Below are 17,663 nucleotides of genomic sequence, written 5' to 3'. Positions count from 1 at the left end.
TTATTTTAGTGTTGACATTCCCAGAATGTCTGGTAATACAGGCTTACACCACTTCACACTGCTTATGCAGTGCTGGGGGCGGAACCCAGGGCTTCTTGCATCCTAAGCTGAAGTAAGACTATTTTTACTTCCCAGTGAATCACAGTTAGTGTTGTTAGTGTAAATACTCCACGAGGATTGCACAATACCGAAATTCCCTAACCTAAGGTGTCTCTGTCATTAAGGGACACATGACTGATTCCAAGCCAAGCTTCTGAGTCTCTTGTCTGTTTGTATATTTGAAGTTTTAAAATTGAAAAGGGCCTATTTAGCTTAAAAGCACAGAACTGTCAGATATTTATCACAGATTTGTTTATGACCAAAAATGATCATGTAGGATGAAATTGATGTAAACAGCACAGCCATGTGATACAATATTGTGCGTCACCAAAACTATTTTTTGCTTTTGTTTTTGCTGTGCTAGGGATGAAACCCAGCTGGGTCTCTCACACAGAGAAGGCCAGAGGTCTACCAGTGAGCTAAGCCCCTGGCCCTAAAGCTGTGCCGAAGACCATTTAGTGACAGAAACAAACACCCACACCCACACCCACACCCACACCCACTCTCTCTTCAGGATAATACATTAAGTGAAACCAGGGTGGGTAATTGCAACACTCAGGCTGAGGCAGGGTGACAGAGCGCTGGAGGCCAGCCTGAGGTACTTAGCAAGATCGTCCTTCTTCCCCAGAATAAAGCAAAAACAAACAAACAAAAGCGGCAAAAAGCAATAAACACAACTTTTAGGACGACAGAACTCGCTCTAAAGCCCCTAGCGCTAGGCGCTGATACACAGGCGCATCAACCCGTGCTTCCTGCTGGGGTGGGGTCTGAAATTGGTGGAGGGAAGTTATTTTCTTGCAGTGGGTTTGGGTTTTGTCCACGTCCGCGAGCCGGCGTTGCTTCCTGTAAATGTGAACCACCCACACCTGGCTGGTGGTTGGGGTCTGGGGCGGACCCCGGGGCTCCCTCGGGCCTGGGGCCGGGCGGCTCCTCCCCACTGGGCGGCCGAGAGAGGCGGGGCGGGCACGGAGTCCTAGCGCAGCCCGGCCCAGCCCAGTCCTCGCAGCCTCCCAGACCCAGGCGGATCGACGGTCCCCAACAGCGCAGGCAAGTCAGGGGGCTGCGGCCGGCGGAGGTGGGGGACCCGGGGCCGGCGGGGACTGGGAGCGGACTGGGGCGGCGCTGCGCCGGGCCGCTCAAACTTTTCTGGCACGCGCGCGGCCGGCCGGCCCGCTCCGGTGGTGAGCCGGGGCCAGAGTGGGGTTCTTTCGTCCTGTGGTTCCGAGTTTCGCTTTCCCTGGGCGCCCAGGCAGGGCATGTGGCGCAGCAGCGTGCGCTGCGCACCCGAGAGCTGGCCAGCATCTTGCAGGGGGCCCCTCTCAGTGGCCCAGAGGCCTGTCTGTCGCAGGGCGTGTCCCCCCCACTTCGGGGCCCCAGAGTGTCTGTGCCGCGAGTGAGATGGGGGCTATCATGGTCCTCAGCTGGGAAGAGGAAGGGAGGGAGCCAGCCCGGAGCCTGGTACCCACCTGGAGCTGCTCCTGTGTATCCTGGCGCCGCCAGGCTGGGCACAGACAGGTGACGAGGATCTAAATGGGGGGTGGGGGTGGGAGGAGGGAGCCCCTAGCACAGTGACTAGGGTGGAAACCAGTGGGCCAAGCCTTAGGTCTAGAGAAGAGCCCATTCCTACCCATAACCTGTTCTGCTCCCCAGCCCCTGCTCCCTTGTTCTGTGGTTCGGGAGCCACCCAGGAAGTACCTTCAAACTCATGAACTTTTTTTTTTTTTTTTTTCTGACGATTTCACTCAGTCCAGTGTAGCTTTGAACTTGCTGCAATACTTCTGCCTCAGAGTCTAAGTGCTGGAGTAGTACAAGTGACAGCTGTTGGGCCTGACGCTCATGACCTCTTTAGGTCTGAGTAAAAATAAAAACAAAATAGGGAAATGGGAAAAGGGAAAGCAGGTCATGGAGGACTGGGAATGAGCCAGAGCACGAGAGGGAAGGAAGGCTGGCTGCCAGCTAGAGCGTGGACTCTTCACCAGGACCTGCCCTTTGGGGGCTCCTTCCCTGCCACTCACTCCACTGTGGACTGTGCGTGGTATCCACGAGGCTTGGGGGTCAACCTGAGTACCCTCAACGCAGGAGAAGTGGGGAGAGCTGTCATGGAAGGTCCGTCCGGTGTCTGGTTCTCTGGGACTCTGAAATATTTATCTCAGTGCTGAGCTTTGGTTTCAGAGCTGGTGCCTTTGGCCTGGCCAGTGGTGGCAGGGCAAGGCAGGTGCTTCTTGGGGCCCCCACACTTCCTCTCCATTTCACTCACTTGTTCTCCTTACCTCTCCAGGCATGGGGACCTGGTCTTGGTTCATAGTTTCAAGGGAAGTGAGGCCAATGCTTCAAGGGCCCTGATTTCCTGTCTGACTTCAGGGCTGCTCTTGTAAAGCTGGGCAGATCAGAGGGGTAATGACAGGTTAGTTGGTGAGCACCAGGAGAAGCTCATGTCATCGGCTGGGTAATAGGCATTTGGACTCGGCCTCTTCCCTGAGAATGGGGGAGCCTCAGCTAGGGACCATCTACAGCACAGCACCTCTGACCCCAAGACCTCTCCTGGGAGAGGGGCTTAAAGAGTAGAAGCACCAGGAGTGAATGTGTGGTGTGCATGCCTCTCATACAGAGGCTGAGTGGTGGGTTCAAGACCAGCCTAAACTACAGGGGAAGGCCCTGCCTCACGAAACGAAACACTCACAGCACTGGGGCGTGGGACCTCGTTCTGCTTAGAAGACAGGAGGATTGCAAGCCAGGCTGCAGACTTGAGGCCAGCTTGGTTCCAGAATGAGACCTTGACTCAACAAGCCACAGTGAGGGGACAGGCATTGTCTTCAGAGTGCCTTCAGTTCTCTGGGGGAATGCTGAAGAAGAGCTGACCTTGACAGGGTCTTCCAGCCCTAGCCTGAGATTTGGGGACTTGTTTTGAAGTAGGAACAAGATGCAGAAGTCCACAGGTTTCTACTTGTCCTGGACTTAATGCATTGGTTAGGGAGGAAGGTAAGACTTTCTTATCTAGGGTGATTGGTGCCCTCCTATGACACAGGGTGATGTTTAGGGATGGTTCTGTGTTGGCTAGAGATTTCCTCCATGCCATGCAAAAAGTCCCACCATGGAGGTTCCAAGAGCAACTGGAACTAAGGGGAGGGGAGGGCCCTCCGGAGGGTCCTAGCACTCAGCTGATTCCCTAAGAACTGCTCCCCCTACCCACAGGTTCTTCCTGTGGCCCTAGTCTTGAACTTGGCATCTTCCTGCTTCCACCACCCCAGTGCTAGGATTACAGGTATACACCGCCATGCCCTGCTCTTGTGTGGTTCCTTTTAAAAATCCTATTTACCTGATGGTGTGTGAAAGTGAGTGCATGCCTGTGCAGGTCAGGTCAGAGGACAACTGGCGGGACTTGGTCCTCTCCTTTACCACGTGGGGTCTAGCGATCCCACACAAGTTGTCAGGCTTGGCGGCAGATGCCTTTACCTGGGGAGCCACCTAAACCTTCTGCCTCATTCTTAGGGCAGCTGTTCTCTGGAGCAGGCTGGTGGGAGCATAGAGCTTTGAGAGATGGGTAAGGGAGATGGGTTTTTCTTAGGGTTGGGTCCCTGTGTAATAAACAGGTGGAGTGGAGGGCCTTATGGAGACCTGAGGAGAGAGGGCGTGAATGGCCCCTTCTTGCTAGAACATGCCATGTGCCTCTGCCTCTGTATATGTCTTACCCATTACTGGAGGCACCCAGTATGTAGATTCCTGGGGCGGGGCTATGCCGTTCTGCTCTGAAACTTTCTGTTCTGTTAGCCTGTTTGTACAGAATCAGACTGGCAGGGCTGAAGTGGATTTTCACCTTTCAGCCCAGGATATACCCATCTAACAGATATAAAATCGAGTCTGGAAGTGGGGAGTGACCTACCCAATTCATGTACTGGAATCAGTGCCAACGGAAGGATAGGAATTAGGTCCCTGCTCCTACACTGGAGACTTGGCAAAGATGGGAAAGGAATCCATATCCACTGTGCACTCAGATTACCACCTCCCCCTCAGCCCTGGTCTGCCCCCACCAGTGAGGGTGCCTCAGGTGTCTCCCCCAGCAGTTGTAAAAGCACCCCAAATCAGACATCAAGTTTAAATCATCTCTGCTGTTTGCCTTCCTTGGGCCTTTAATTATTATTATTATTATTTTGTTTTTTCCAGACAGTTTCTCTATATAACAGCCCTGGCTGTCCAGGAACTCACTTTGTAGACCAGGCTGGACTTGAACTCACAGAGATCCGTCTGCCTCTGCCTCCCAAGTGCTGGGATTAAAAAACATGTACCACCACTGCCTGCCTGGCTGGGCCTTTAAATTCTAACGCCCTCCCCAACCCCACCCATTTCAACTTTTTTTTTTTTTTTTAAGATAGAGCCTTGATCTGTAGCCCTGGCTGGCCTGGTGCTCACTGGGTAGCGCAGGCTGACTTTGAACTTGAAGCAATCCTGCTTTAGCTTCCTGAATGCTGGCTTTACAGGTGTGTGCCACCATTCCCGGCTCTCAAAGTTAGCATTTTTTATTGGCAGAGTGATCTTTCGTGAGCATCAAAGGCGCCTTAGTTACATTTGGCTTAGTTGCTCTCTTAGGTGGCTCTCTTCCTTCCCACCCCTCTGATTCTCCACGGTGATCTGTTTAATAGTCCTGTTCTCCTGCTGACTCCTCTCCTAACCTGGGCACAGGAGAGGTAAACACAGATAGGGTAGGTAGGGCCTTCCGGTCAGAAATGGCAGCAGCCCTGTTAATGGCTTCCTCTTTTTGTTGTTGGTTTTTCCTCTAGAGAGACAGGGTCTCACAATATAGCCCTAGCTGTCCTGGAACTGCCCGGTAGACCAGGCTGGCCTTGAAATCACAGACTGTGCCTGGCCCTCTTTTTTTATATGCGTACCAGGCCACCCTGACTGGTGACGTAGCTGGGCTCTCTGAGATTACAACCCCATGACATAAGTCTGTCCTCGGAGATAAGGGTGACAGACAGGCTGCAGGACCGGGCCTTCCCATACTTCCCAGGACTCAGCCTTCTGTTTCTGTGGCTCCAGAGAGAGGGACTCTAGGGGTGGGTGGGACCTGCGGAGTGGCCTGGAACCTGGGAGGAAAGTAATGGGTGGGACAGTTGAACAGGACTGGGAACTGGGGGTGGGTGGCTTGTTCTGACACCTGTGCCTTTCCTGCTGAGTTCTCAGATACCGGGCCAGGCTGGGTTCTAAATTATTTAAAAAAAAAAATGTTTCCCCCCCTGAGATAGCAGCTCCCTATCATTTCCTGGCTGGCCTGGAACTTGCTATGTAGACCAGGCTGGCCTTGAACTCACAGAAATTGGCCTTGAACTCACAGAAATCAGCCTGCCTCTGCTAGAATTACAGGCAGGAAGCCCCATACGTGGCCAGGAGTTCCAAATTCTTGGCCAGGAGGGCCTGTCATGGGTGGGAGCTCTCAAGTTTCCTGGTCCCAGCTGACACTTCAATGTTTGGACCTCCTGTACTTCACCTCTTAATCTTTAGGCCAGGCCACCCTAAGAGTATGGAGTTGATTCTGGGTTCCCTTTTCCCAGAATCCAGCCTGGTGGCTGGCTTAGATGCTCTTGGTCGCTTCCTTTACCTCCGTGTCCTGGTGGCTCTGTGCTGGGGTGGGAGGTGTTTTCTTGAGAAGAATTAGAGGGAAGAAGCTAGGCATGGAGACCTGGGGGTGGAGGTGGGGCTTCCTGAGACGCTTGCTGAGCAATTCTTTCCATTCTGGTCTGGGCATGGGTTCCTGGCAGTCGGGAGGGCAAGCTGCCTGGACCAGTCAGCTGCTCTGTTCTGTCCTTCCCTCCAACACACACCCTGTTGCTGTAACCCCAGGAGCTCAGCCTTTTCTCTAGAGTCCAGAGTCTTAACATTTCATACGGCCCAGGAGAGTCAGAGCTAGAGTCTAATCTCACAGGCCAGGTACAAAGTTGGCCCCCCGATACAACCCAGGGGTCAGTGGGGAACAGCGTCCCCAGAGTCTACACTGAAAACCTTGGTCACCAACAAATCCTGCTGTTTGGGCCCAATACACACTCCTGCGGCCACCATGACTGAGTCAGGGAGAGGCTCTGGGACTGTCCTGGGATCGGATGGATTACCTGAGAGAGGTACAAGCTGAGACATGGAAGGCCAGGGTGGGACAAAGTCTGGTGTTTGCTCACAGAGAAGCTGGATGCCTCCCGACCTTAGGAGAATGCTCACAGTTCTCTGTAGCCCCGGGATGCCGTGAAGACCTCACAGGCACTGGATGAGCCCAGAAGACCCGAGTTCATAGGCCACATCTGTGCTCAGTCTCCTCCGCTCTTTTCTGTCCCTGTCTTTGGTTTTTCTCTAGTCCCCAGACCTCGACCTGGTTAGGAGAGTGGCTGGCCACTTCCCCTGGGGCGATGCTAGCCCAGACCACAGCCCTAGTGGAAGGCTTGGTGGTAGGATCCTCATGGAGGCCAGGCAGGCGCTGGGGCCCAAATAGACGCCAAGGCGGGGGTTCTGGGTTCCAGAGGTTCCTGCTGGTCTGACAGGTGTTGTCCTTGCCGTGAATGTGGCAGAGGTTGGCAAACTCCCCTGCACCCAGGGTCAGACAGCCAGGACTGCATTGTGGCCTAGGCTCAGCTTGTAAGTGGGTGGGGGTCCTCTAGATTCTGACATTTTGAGTCTCCTCCCTTGTGCTGATGAATGGGGCTGGAGCCCACCGTGGGGAGGCTGAAGGGTTGGTTGGGCATCCATTCCTCTGTAAGCCTGCTGTTGTCACTGCTGGAGGGAGGATTTGAGACCAGAGCTGTGGTAGATGGATGAGAGAGAGGTGGGAACAGACTACCCAAATGAGGGACTGAGACAGAAGGTCACCAGAGTTGGCCTTGGGGGCAAGCCTTGACTGCATCATACCCAGTGAGGTATCCTGGCCCACTCTGCACTCTCCTAAGCCTCCGAGTCTCTGTAATGATGATGCTCACCTGCTGGGCGACTGTACCGAGTTAGTGAAATCACAGTTAGGCTGGGCATTGTTCCAGAGCTCAGCATGTCCGCCTCTTTTCTTTTTACAGTTCCTGGGGAGGCACCATCACTGGTGCTGAACCCATTTTCCAGGGGAGGACACTGATACATAGCAACAGCTCTGGTTCAAAAGGGCAGGTGGCTAAGGATGCAGACAATTAATTATACCGGGATCAGGCAGGTCCACTGGTAAATTCCTCTGACCACAGCTTGGCAGGGCAGGGCCAGGGAGGGCAGGAGGATGGCCCATGAGTCAGCAGCTGAGCTACTCTAGACCCTGGAGCCCCAACCCAGGCAGTGAGTCACACTTCACCCCCAGATCACTGCAGCCCCTCACTCAGGAAGTGGGAGGGGCAGCTGTCTGCTCTTTCCCGGGGTCATAGACGGCTCCTAGAGCTGTCACTGAGCCCTGAGATCACTGAACCACCCATTTCAGTATGCCTTGTGAAGGGAGGGCCAGGTCATTGTGACATCATGGCGTGGTGGCACTGTTGGGATAGCAGGGCCTTTCCTGTCAGTGCCTCCTGGGGCTGTTTAGCCATCAGCCCGCACCACCCCGCCAATGGTGGGTGTCACATAGACCAGGGTCATTGAGATGAGGGCCGTAGTGAAATGACAGGTGTATCTCCACCAAAGGTAACCTGCTTCGACCTCTCCTGTCCACTGGGATGCCATCCTTTCTGTGCAGTCAGAAGGGGACCCTGGGAGGGGAGGGAGTAGCGTTTAGGGGAAGAAGCCTTTTGTACAGAGGGTGGAGCAGGAAAAACTGCTTCTTTTAGCTTGCTTGTGATTATTCTGTCCTTCCTTAGCCCCAGGCCTCTCCAAACCAGGTCCAATGGCTGGGTCTTGAACTCACTCTCCACTATTGGTACCCATCTTCCCAGGTGCCCTGCCCTGCTCACTGCCCGCCTCTCATGCCTGCCTGCCTGGCTCACTTCTCATACCCTCACTGTCAAGAAGGGCTTTCTTCTCTCTGGCTTGACACGTTCTTGCTCTGGGGCGATGAAGAACAGCTTTCTTCAGTGTGGCCAGCTCAGAGACCTGCCCTGTCACTCGATCCTGACCACTCTCCCTTGTGAATAAGTCCTGTTGTCCTGAGAGATGATGAGAGGGTCCTCTGTCTGATCTCTGAGCTGCACTGGGTGCCCTGAGAAGAGAAGCCTGAGAAGAGAAACTCTCGAGCTTCCAGCAGCAGCTCTGAGGGTGCCGCTGGCCTGGACTTGGGAGTCTTGTCTGTAAGGCAGGGGTCGCTCTCACGGGGTGTGCACAGGAAGGGGTGGTTCTCTGAGGGGAGTAAGCACAGCCCTTCCTTAGCTTGTCTGTGTCCTCGTCTCCACCATCTCAGAGGCCCCACAGGCTGTGAAGAACTTGGCAGAGGAGGCCTAGAGGGTACAGCCTGACGTGAAGGACATATACCAAGACCCCAAAGTGTGACTGTGACACACACATTCAGGGTGTGCTCCTAAGCTGTGCATCCGGGACTGTGGGAGCCACTTCACTGTTGGAGGCCTTCACGCTGGAAGTGAGCCCCGCACTTGGAGTGCCTCTCGGCCTGACTGGAGCTCCCACGAGCTGCAGGGCTCTCCTGTCAGAGGCACTCTGTGCTGTGCCTCCTCAGCTTGCTTTCCTTGACCTCGCCACCGCTGCAGGGAAGAGCCCAGAGACCCCCTTTCCAGGGAGTTCTGGGACCACATCTACTCCGAGGCCAGGCCAGTGAAGGGAGCAGCGGGCATAGGCTGCCACGGGCCTCTGGTGGGAACCCGAAAGTCCTGTCTCCTGCCTGCCCCGCCCCTCCCTCGGGGCAGTTCTGTGGTATAGTGGTGGGATTGTTTTCCTTCCTTCTTGCTCAGCTTCCAGCCTGGCTCCACCCTGTGTCTGGCTCGCAAGCTTGCTGCTCCAGCCAGCTGCTCTGGGGGCTGGGCTGACCCTTCCAGAGGGTCCCAGCTGGCCAGCCCTGTGACTCACCAGGAAGCTCTGCCAGGGGCCATTCAGCTTCTTCCCTGGTTCTGCTGTCCAGCCACCACGGCAAGGTCTACTTAAGGGAGAACGGGGAGTTCCCCGGGCTGCCGTTCTGGTCTGTTCTGTTGCTCAGCAGTGACTACTCCCGACTCCTACTCTGCTGTGGCCAGGGAGCGGGACTGGAAGGGAAGGCCTCAGATAAAGAATGCTGCGAGACAGCCTAAAAGCCAGGGGCTGGCCCGGTGGGTGGCGGCCTGTGGGCAGTGAGTGGCATGTGTGATCTAGAGACACAGCCTGTAAGGGGCAAGGGTGGAGTGAGCGGCCAAGAACTCATGACCGCTTGCTTGTTTCCTATTGCAGGTCCCAGCAGCTGGGGTTTCCTCTCAGCCCTTGAGTGGCTATGTCCAATCCCACTGCCCCACCTCCCTATGAGGACCGAAACCCCCTGTACCCTGGCCCTCCACCTCCTGGGGGCTACGGGCAGCCATCTGTCCTGCCAGGTGGATACCCGGCCTACCCTGCCTACCCCCAACCTGGTTACGGTCACCCTGCTGGCTACCCACAGCCGATGCCGCCCATCCATCCAATGCCCATGAGCTACGGTGAGTCCTGGAGGGTGGCTGGGGGTGGCTGGGACAAGGTAGATAGACTTGGGGCCCAAGGAAGCCTTGCATTTCCTTCCTCCTGCTATCTCCTTTTCCTCTTCCTGTCCCACCTTCCGCTTAGCCTCTTGTTCCTCCCCCTAGCCCCTTGCTAACCTATGTATTCAGTATGGAGACTGAGGCCATAAGACATATACCAGAACTTACACCCGGAGAAGGTAGCCGGGTGAGTTAATGGCTTCTAAGTGGTTGTCTAAGGAACCATTTCTGTTTCTGACAAGGCTGTTGCCACTGTGTGTGGGCACCATGTGTTCCTTAGGAACCCTAAGCACTTTTTTTTTTTTTTTAATATCCTAGGGCTGACACATCTCCATCCTTTATTTACAGTCTGATTTTTGCCAACAGTCAAAATGTCATGGTTTGTCAGTGAAGGTGAGGTTAGACTATATAGTAAGCCTCCTTTCCGGGGGGTGGATTTTGCATTTCTTTTTGGTATGGGAGACTGAACTCAAGTCATTACATGCTAAGCGTGTGCTCTGCCTATGAGCTATACCCCAACTCCTTCTGGGTAGATTTTGGAAGCAGTTCTCAAAGAGGCATCCATGGAATGTTGGTGGCTTGCAGCAGTCTGTGTTCCAGAGCCAGTAAGTGTGTGGCCAGCTCCTATCTGGACACGTGTTCTGAGGCAGATCTTAAGATATCACTCACAGGTGACAGTTCCATGTGCATTGTGAAGCCCGCTAGAGACCACAGACCGTGCCCTCCTGTACCCACTGTCTGGGCACGTCTCCCCTCCTTTTCTCTGGCCCTCTGTCCCCAAGGCTACTGCTCTGCCAGCTAGTTCTACTCCCTAGATGCCAGCTGCTTCCCTAGACGGTGATGCCACTGTCGTGCCCCCAATGATGGGGGCTGGGCAGAGCCACAGCAGATGCCTGCTGACAGGACAGCTCTTTCTTACCTAAGCCCGCTGGGGTCACTCTGAGGGTGCCCAGAGAAAGAACTCTAGCTTGATAAAGGAGAATGTGAACGAGAAATGTGTCTTCTGGACAGAGGTATCTAAACCTTTGAGACAGGGTCGGGGTTCTTTGAGGTGGAGGCTACCTGTCCTAGGTCCCCAGTTTGTTTGATGTGATCTGTCTGGTCCCAGGCCATGACTATGGTGGGGAGGAGAGAGCAGCGAGTGACAACTTTGGTCCTGGAGAATGGGATGACCGGAAAGTCCGCCATGCCTTCATCCGAAAGGTGAGATATGGGCTGGGACTTGGGGGAGGCCTAGGCACGGTACATATTCCCATGTAAATGCCTTAGTTGCCCACCTCCTTGTAGTTCTGTACCTCTGATCCTCAGAGGGACCCCCCTCTTTATGATCCCCTTTGCCTTGACTTTGGGGACGATAGAGTCAACCTGGGAAAGTCTACTTGGCTTCTGCTCTTCCCCTCCTGCCCACCGTTCTGTTAGACGGCAAGCAGCTGGGAGCTGAAGTGAACATGCTGCGTCTAAGCCACCTCACATCCCTTTTCTCAGCCCTTGTCACAGAGAACTGCTCTCAGGGCAGTGAGAGAGCAGTAAACTAAACTGACACAAGCTGGATGCTGGATAGGAAGAGAGGGGCCAAGAAACAGCTGGAGGGAGCAGTGGAGTCATTTCTAGGCCAGTCTGTAGTCAGGCAAGAATCTTTGAGGGCTCAAAAAGTAGTCTTCCAAAATTACAGTCATTCTTTATCTTTATTTTTTAATTTTGTGTGTGTGTGTGTGTGTGTGTATGTGCATGTCAGTGCAGTATCTGTGTGTGTGTGTGTGCATGTGAGTGCAGTATCTGTGTGTGTGTGTGTGTGTGCATGTGAGTGCAGTATCTGTATGTGTGTGCATGTGAGTGCAGTATCTGTGTGTGTGTGTGTGTGTGCATGTGAGTGCAGTATCTGTGTCTGTATGTGTGTGTGCGTGTGCATGTGAGTGCAGTATCTGTGTGTGTGTGTGTGCATGTGAGTGCAGTATCTGTGTCTGTATGTGTGTGTGCGTGTGCATGTGAGTGCAGTATCTGTGTGTGTGTGTGTGTGTGTGTGTGTGTGTAGTATCTGTGTATGTATGTGCATGTGAGTGCAGTATCTGTGTCTGTGTGTGTGTGTGTGTGCATGTGAGTGCAGTATCTGTGTCTGTATGTGTGTGTGCGTGTGCATGTGAGTGCAGTATCTGTGTGTGTGTGTGTGTGTGTGTGTGTGTGTGTGTGTGTGCAGTATCTGTGTATGTATGTGCATGTGAGTGCAGTATCTGTGTGTGTGTGTGTGTGTGTGTGTGTGTGTGTGTGTGTGTGTGTGCGCGCGTGCGCACGCGCGCAGTATCCAGGGAGTCCAGAAGAGGGCATCAGATCCTCTGGAGCTAGAGTTACAGGTAGTTGTGAGCTGCCTGATGTGGTTGCTGGGAACTGAACTCAGGTCCATGAGCAATATATGCTCTTAACCACTGAGCCCTCTCCCCAGCCAGAGCCTTCCAAACTAAAAAGAGACCCCTTGTACCACTAACAAGACAAGATGGGGGCGGGGTTGGTGGGTAGGGGCAGGGGCCTTGGTACTGACCATCCTCCAGGGAGAGGCTAGTATGAGATGTGAGCTGTATCCTTGGCTGTCTGTTCTAGGTCTATTCCATCATTTCCGTCCAGCTGTTCATCACTGTGGCCATCATTGCGATCTTCACCTTTGTGTGAGTCTCTCCTTTTCCCAGCCTGGGTTACCTGCCGGGCTGTCCATGGAGGGGTGGCTCTCAGCTGGAGGCAGACAAACCATGGTCTGACCCCTCTCTTGGCATCTTCTGTTTCCCAGGGAACCAGTTGGTGAGTTCGTGAGGAAGAATGTGGCTGTGTACTACGTATCCTAGTGAGTGCATGGTGTTGCTGCTGGGTGGGAGGGCGGGGCCGGAGACAGCTGAGCGGCTTCGTTCAGGGCAGGGGTTAATATGCCCTAGGAGAGAGGCCTTCTAAGAGGCTGGTGCCAGTCTCCAGGTGGCAGGGGCAGGGGGGGTAACATCACAGAATGCTAGAACAGGACCAGATAGGCAGAGTGTGGATTTCATGGTCCTGTCCAGTGTCTGTGATTACCCTACACTTCCTTCTGGTTCAAACCCTGTTCCAGGCTTCTCAGTGCCCTGGATGAGAGAATCTTGCCCTTGCTTGCTACAAAGAGTAGCGTGTCAGGAAGCCTGGGCTGCTGAGTGCTGCCCATAGGGAGTTAGAAGCAGGCCCAGGGCGGTCTGGTCCACAGCTGTGTCCCCTCTCTCCCCCAGTGCTGTCTTCCTCGTCACCTACCTGACCCTTGCCTGCTGCCAGGGACCCAGGTGAGTGCTGGAGACCCAGACAGGAGGAGGGCGGAATCGGGCCCGGGACAAAGTGTTTCGAGAGGAAAAGGGGGGTCTGTACAGTGGAGAGAGACTCCTGAGGGGTATGTGTGAGGAAGACGTGGTCATCGGTTACAGAGTAGTGAGTGACACCTACCTCGCTAGCCATCATCCTTACGAGATATGTAAGAATCACACATACAAGATATACAGCCCTTTGAGCATGGAACAAACGAGAAAGACTAACAGCAAGGAGGCAGCGAGACGGATCAACAGGTACAGGCACTGTCCGCCATGCCTGATGATCAGAGTTGGAGGCCCAAGACCCACATGCTGGAAGGAAAGACCCGATTCCCACAAGCTGTCCTCTGACCTCCACACGTGTCCTGTGGTGCATGTGTACACACGCACAAGTAATAGAAAGTAACGAATCCCTGTCAGGAGGAACTCAAGGTTCAAAGAGGCTGAGGAACTTTGTCACAGTCACACACACAGGCCATGTGATTGCTCTAACAAGTCCAGGCTTTGCTGGTTCCACAGGCAGGTCCATCCCAGGTTAGTTATCCTTGTGTAAACACTTGAGCACCCTCCCTAAGGGAAAGGCCTATTCCTCAGGAACTTCCTTCTGCTGAAGGAACGGCTAAGATTGATGGGCCCACGGCAGGTTAACCAGGGTCTCTTTCTCTTTGTCTTCAGACGCCGGTTCCCATGGAACATCATCCTGCTGACTCTCTTTGTAAGTCTAGAAGGGGAAGGAGGCCTCTCCCAGAGAAGAGTGGGGGACACCTTGTGGAAAGATGTCCCCGGCTACCTCCTCACCTTACCTGGCCCTGTTCTTGCTTTTCTTTGTGGCTGTTCTTCCCAGTACAGTTACATCTGTCCCCAGCTCTGGCAGGGCCACGGTGGGGCTGGAACTCAGAGCCTGACACTGGCTGTTCTTAACCGTTGGCTTGTTTCTCTCCTTCCCTCAGACTCTGGCTCTGGGCTTTATGACAGGCACCATTTCCAGGTATGTTCAGGGACACTCCTCCATACTCTTGGGAATGTTGTGAAGGGTTGGATGGACTGTGAGCGCAATCCTGGCCATAGAACTCTACCTTTATGGCTTGATTCTGTCCCTCTCCCCAGTATGTACCAAACCAAAGCCGTCATCATAGCAATGATCATCACTGCTGTGGTATCTGTTTCTGTCACCATCTTCTGCTTTCAGACTAAGGTGAGGAGGGGGAAGGCCCTTCCCCCGTGGCCACCCTGCCCTTTTGCACATACACACCTCTGGGTTTGGCACTTGGGCAGGCCCGGGGGGGCGGGGCGGGCAGGGGGCGGAACCTTGTAGCCCAGGGATTTCCCTAGCCTAATGTCTTGCTTTCGTGTCTGTACCCGGCAAGCTGCTTCCTGTCTGTGTCCTTAGCATGGCCCTGGGAGCCGCATTGACTGGGTGCCGAGGATGGCAGTCACCTGACCAGTGCCTCCTCCTCCCTTTCTGCTAGGTGGACTTCACCTCGTGCACAGGCCTCTTCTGTGTCCTGGGGATCGTGCTGATGGTGACTGGGATTGTCACTACCATTGTGCTGGCATTCCGATACGTGAGTGTCCTGCCAGCCACAAGGGACTTCCTGTAGAGCAGGGGTGGGCTCTGGCTCCCACACCCTCCATTGGCCAATGCCGGCACCAACACAACACCACCCAAAAGGGTTAGGGTATCACCGGTATTTCCCTCGGGCAGATGGTAAGCCACAGCCCCGTGGGCCCTGGGTAGCACCGCTGAATTCCTACAGGAAGGGGTAGGTTAGCTGAGACCGGGTCCTGCGAGGCAGAGCTAAAGGACCAAGTCAGCCCTGGATGTGAGGGGCTCTGGGATCACTGGTCTGATGCCTTCCCTGCTTCCAGTCAGCCGAGGGGAGGGCACAGGACTGAGGGGGGAGGCAGGGTAAGAGGTACTGCTGTCTGCCCCGCCATAGCTGGTCCTGGCCTGTGCACAGGCACTTGGCTGCGGTGTTGAGCAGGGTGGCAGGCGGCTCAAGGCTGCCGAGGGGCCTCTCTAAGCTGTCCCTAAGGTGGGTCGCTGGGCCTGCCCGCCCTGAGCTCACTCTGCTCGGCTGCCTTGTTTTCAGGACCCCTAACAGACACTCCTGTACTTTGACGAGCTTTCAGTTCGGCTGAGAGGCGCTGTGACTGGTTTTATATGGACACTGTGGCACGGTCTCTGCTCTCTCTGGCAAATAAGTCACGTTATCAGTTTCTCCCAGGATCTAGAGGCAGGCTGGGGGACCCTGGAGGGGTAGCTTCCTTGATTTCCCTGCTCTGCTTGTGGAGTCCCCGGGTCAGCGGGGGTCCTGAGGGTCTGCCTCCCTCCTGCTTGGCTTCCTAACGCTTTGCTGTGCTACTCCACAGATTTACTGGCTCCACATGGTCTACGCTGCTCTGGGGGCCATCTGCTTCACCCTGGTAAGTCTGCTTCTTGTTCTGGGACAGGGAGCTGAGAGGGTAGGGATGGAATTTAGGCAGCTTGGGAAGTGGCAGCGGCGGCGGGGGTGGGGTGGGGAGGGGCATGGACAATTGTTCTCTTTCTTATTTAGAGACTCTAGAAGTTTCTGGCATCCCTGTTGTCTTTTGTTCACACTCCCTGCTGTGTGACAATGGTGTGTCAGCCTTCTCTGGTAGAGGAGTGAACTGCTCAAGGGCAGAGACCATGTATCACACTACTCCTTAGCGCTTCCATTAGCAAGCAGCATGGATAGCCCAGCTCTCAGAACATCCTGCTGATCAGGGATGAACTCTGGACACTCAGCTCCTGGGCACTCATGTCTGATTTCCCTGCAGTTCCTGGCTTATGACACACAACTGGTCCTGGGGAACAGGAAGCACACCATCAGCCCGGAGGACTACATCACAGGGGCCCTGCAGATCTACACTGACATAGTCTACATCTTCACCTTTGTGCTACAGCTGATGGGGAGTCGAGACTGAGAGCTGCCCCTCCACTGGCCTGGGGCTCCTCACCCTTTTCTGTCGGGCTGGGCCCCAGGTCCCTTCTCCCCTCAAGTAATCTGCCCAGTTTCCTCTCCGTCCTGGGGATGGGAGGGCCTCTGGCTGTGTTATGTGAGAACCAAGGGTGCTGGAGTTACCCACAACTCTGGCCCTGGGTGGGCTTGGTAAGGACTAGATGCACCAAACTTCAGTGTGTGGTGGGGGGAGTGGGGAGCCTGTGAACACAGGAGCTTCAAGGTGAAGAGGCTCCCGTCCCACCTCGGCCGCAGGGCTCTAGGCTAGGTAGCTGGAGCTGTCCCCCTCCTGGATCCAATAAAGCCCGATGCTTTGCCCCCAGCTCCAGGACTCGGAGGCCACTTACCCTGTCTGAACTCTTTAGGCTTAGCATCTCTGAGAGATCTGTGCCCCGAGGTCTCCCTGTTACAACCCCATCCTCCAGTAACATGTATAGATTATTTATCGGGGTTAGGGGGAGACAGTGAGCAAAGTTCATTCAGTATGGGGGGGCTAAGAATGGGATCCACCCTGGATGGCACCCATTCTGCCTACCATCCAGGCCCAGAGTGCCCAGGGCCTTCTAAAGAGGGCCCTCCTACTTTCTTTGCTTAGACACTCAGGAGAAGGTGAGAGGCGGAGGTCGGCAGGGGAGGTGGTTTATAGGATCCTGAGTGTGGCTGGGAAGGAGTCTAGGGGAAGAGATGGGTGGGGACAGGGCAGGTGCCTTGGGTTCCCCCTCTGGTCTGAGAAACACTGCAGCCCACTCTGGTACCTGGAGACCTTCCCTTCTAACAAGTTCAGTCCGTTCTGAACTCCTGCTGGGAGATTTTAGACTAGAACTCCCTCTCCGAACCAGCTACCGCTTTCTGTATAATCCAAGCACCTCCAGCTGGTACCAGGGTGGAGACAGAAGCCAGTTGATCAAGTGGGGTGGGAAACCTTAGCAGCCCAAGGACATAATTAGAGCTAGTCTGTCCAATACTTGATTCTGAATAGATCACAAAGGGACACAACTAGAAATGTAATAAAGTTTGATGTTTGGCATTGCGACCCAGAGTAGCTGTGGCTTTCTTAACTCTAAAGTGGTGGTTTGGGCCAAAGTGTCCGCTTCCTTTGCACCTCAGGCCGAGTCTCCAGCCCGTTCTAAGTGGAACCGAGCAAATTTTCTTGGGACACTTCTTGGTGATGGGCGAGACAGCCTGCTGAAATGTCAAACGTTGGCTGGGGAAAGGGGCTCAAATCTGCACTTCTGTGTCATGAACCCTCTGTAAAGCTCCCTAGCTTTAACTCCCCATGATGCTGTGTCTTTGCATAACCTTTTTTTTTTTTTTTTTCAGGCAGGAAAGGGGCTAGACCATGGGTTTAGAATTTCTCTTGCAAACTAGTTTTCTCTTACAAATGAGGAAAATGAGACCCAGAGAGGCTGACATATTTGGATGCTTCCCCCTCCCCCATCCACATTTTGAATGCTGCCTTTGATTGTTTTTTTTTTTCTGTTTGTTTGTTTTGAGACAAGGTCTCTTTATTATGTTGCCCTGGCTGTATTGGGAACTATGCAGACCACCCTGACTTCAAACTCAGAGATCCACCTGCCTCTGCTTTCTGAGTGGTGAGATTAAAGCTGCCCGTGCCTGACTGATTCTAACTAGTTTAAGGCTACATGGGAACCTGCCTTTCTGACTAAGGCTTGGGTCTC

General features: G+C 54.2%; 2 protein-coding genes across 5 annotated transcripts in view; one reads left to right on the top strand and one right to left on the bottom strand.

Moving 5' to 3' along the window:
- Pnkd (PNKD metallo-beta-lactamase domain containing) overlaps positions 1-17,663 on the bottom strand; it is a 74,889-nt gene that overhangs the window by 54,517 nt on the left and 2,709 nt on the right. The window lies entirely within an intron of this gene.
- Tmbim1 (transmembrane BAX inhibitor motif containing 1) lies at positions 1,018-17,017 on the top strand. Of its 4 annotated transcripts, none has more exons than XM_052749847.1 (12): positions 1,018-1,146; positions 9,412-9,653; positions 10,801-10,895; positions 12,285-12,349; positions 12,469-12,522; positions 12,929-12,979; positions 13,676-13,715; positions 13,951-13,988; positions 14,108-14,195; positions 14,470-14,565; positions 15,374-15,427; positions 15,803-17,017. In XM_052749847.1, exons 2-12 carry the CDS (start codon positions 9,452-9,454, stop codon positions 15,947-15,949), a joined length of 930 nt encoding a protein of 309 aa, XP_052605807.1. In that variant the 5' UTR covers positions 1,018-1,146; positions 9,412-9,451; the 3' UTR covers positions 15,950-17,017. The 4 variants fall into 4 exon arrangements, with proteins under 4 accessions (XP_052605807.1, XP_052605809.1, XP_052605808.1 ...); XM_052749849.1 differs by lacking the exon at positions 1,018-1,146 and adding an exon at positions 5,378-9,122; XM_052749848.1 differs by lacking the exon at positions 1,018-1,146 and adding an exon at positions 9,185-9,293.

Source organism: Peromyscus californicus, unplaced genomic scaffold (genome assembly GCF_007827085.1).
Source record: "Peromyscus californicus insignis strain IS unplaced genomic scaffold, ASM782708v3 Scaffold_21__1_contigs__length_65335640, whole genome shotgun sequence".
NCBI lineage: Eukaryota > Metazoa > Chordata > Mammalia > Rodentia > Cricetidae > Peromyscus > Peromyscus californicus.
This window is presented reverse-complemented; position numbering and strand designations above follow the sequence as displayed.

Coding starts and splice junctions, on each gene's coding strand:
- Tmbim1 (XM_052749847.1), top strand. CDS start 9,452: ATGTCCAATCCCACTGCCCCACCTCCCTATGAGGACCGAAACCCCCTG. Junction 12,980..13,675: donor GCCTGCTGCCAGGGACCCAG/GTGAGTGCTGGA, acceptor CTTTGTCTTCAG/ACGCCGGTTCCCATGGAACA. Junction 13,989..14,107: donor ATGACAGGCACCATTTCCAG/GTATGTTCAGGG, acceptor CCCTCTCCCCAG/TATGTACCAAACCAAAGCCG.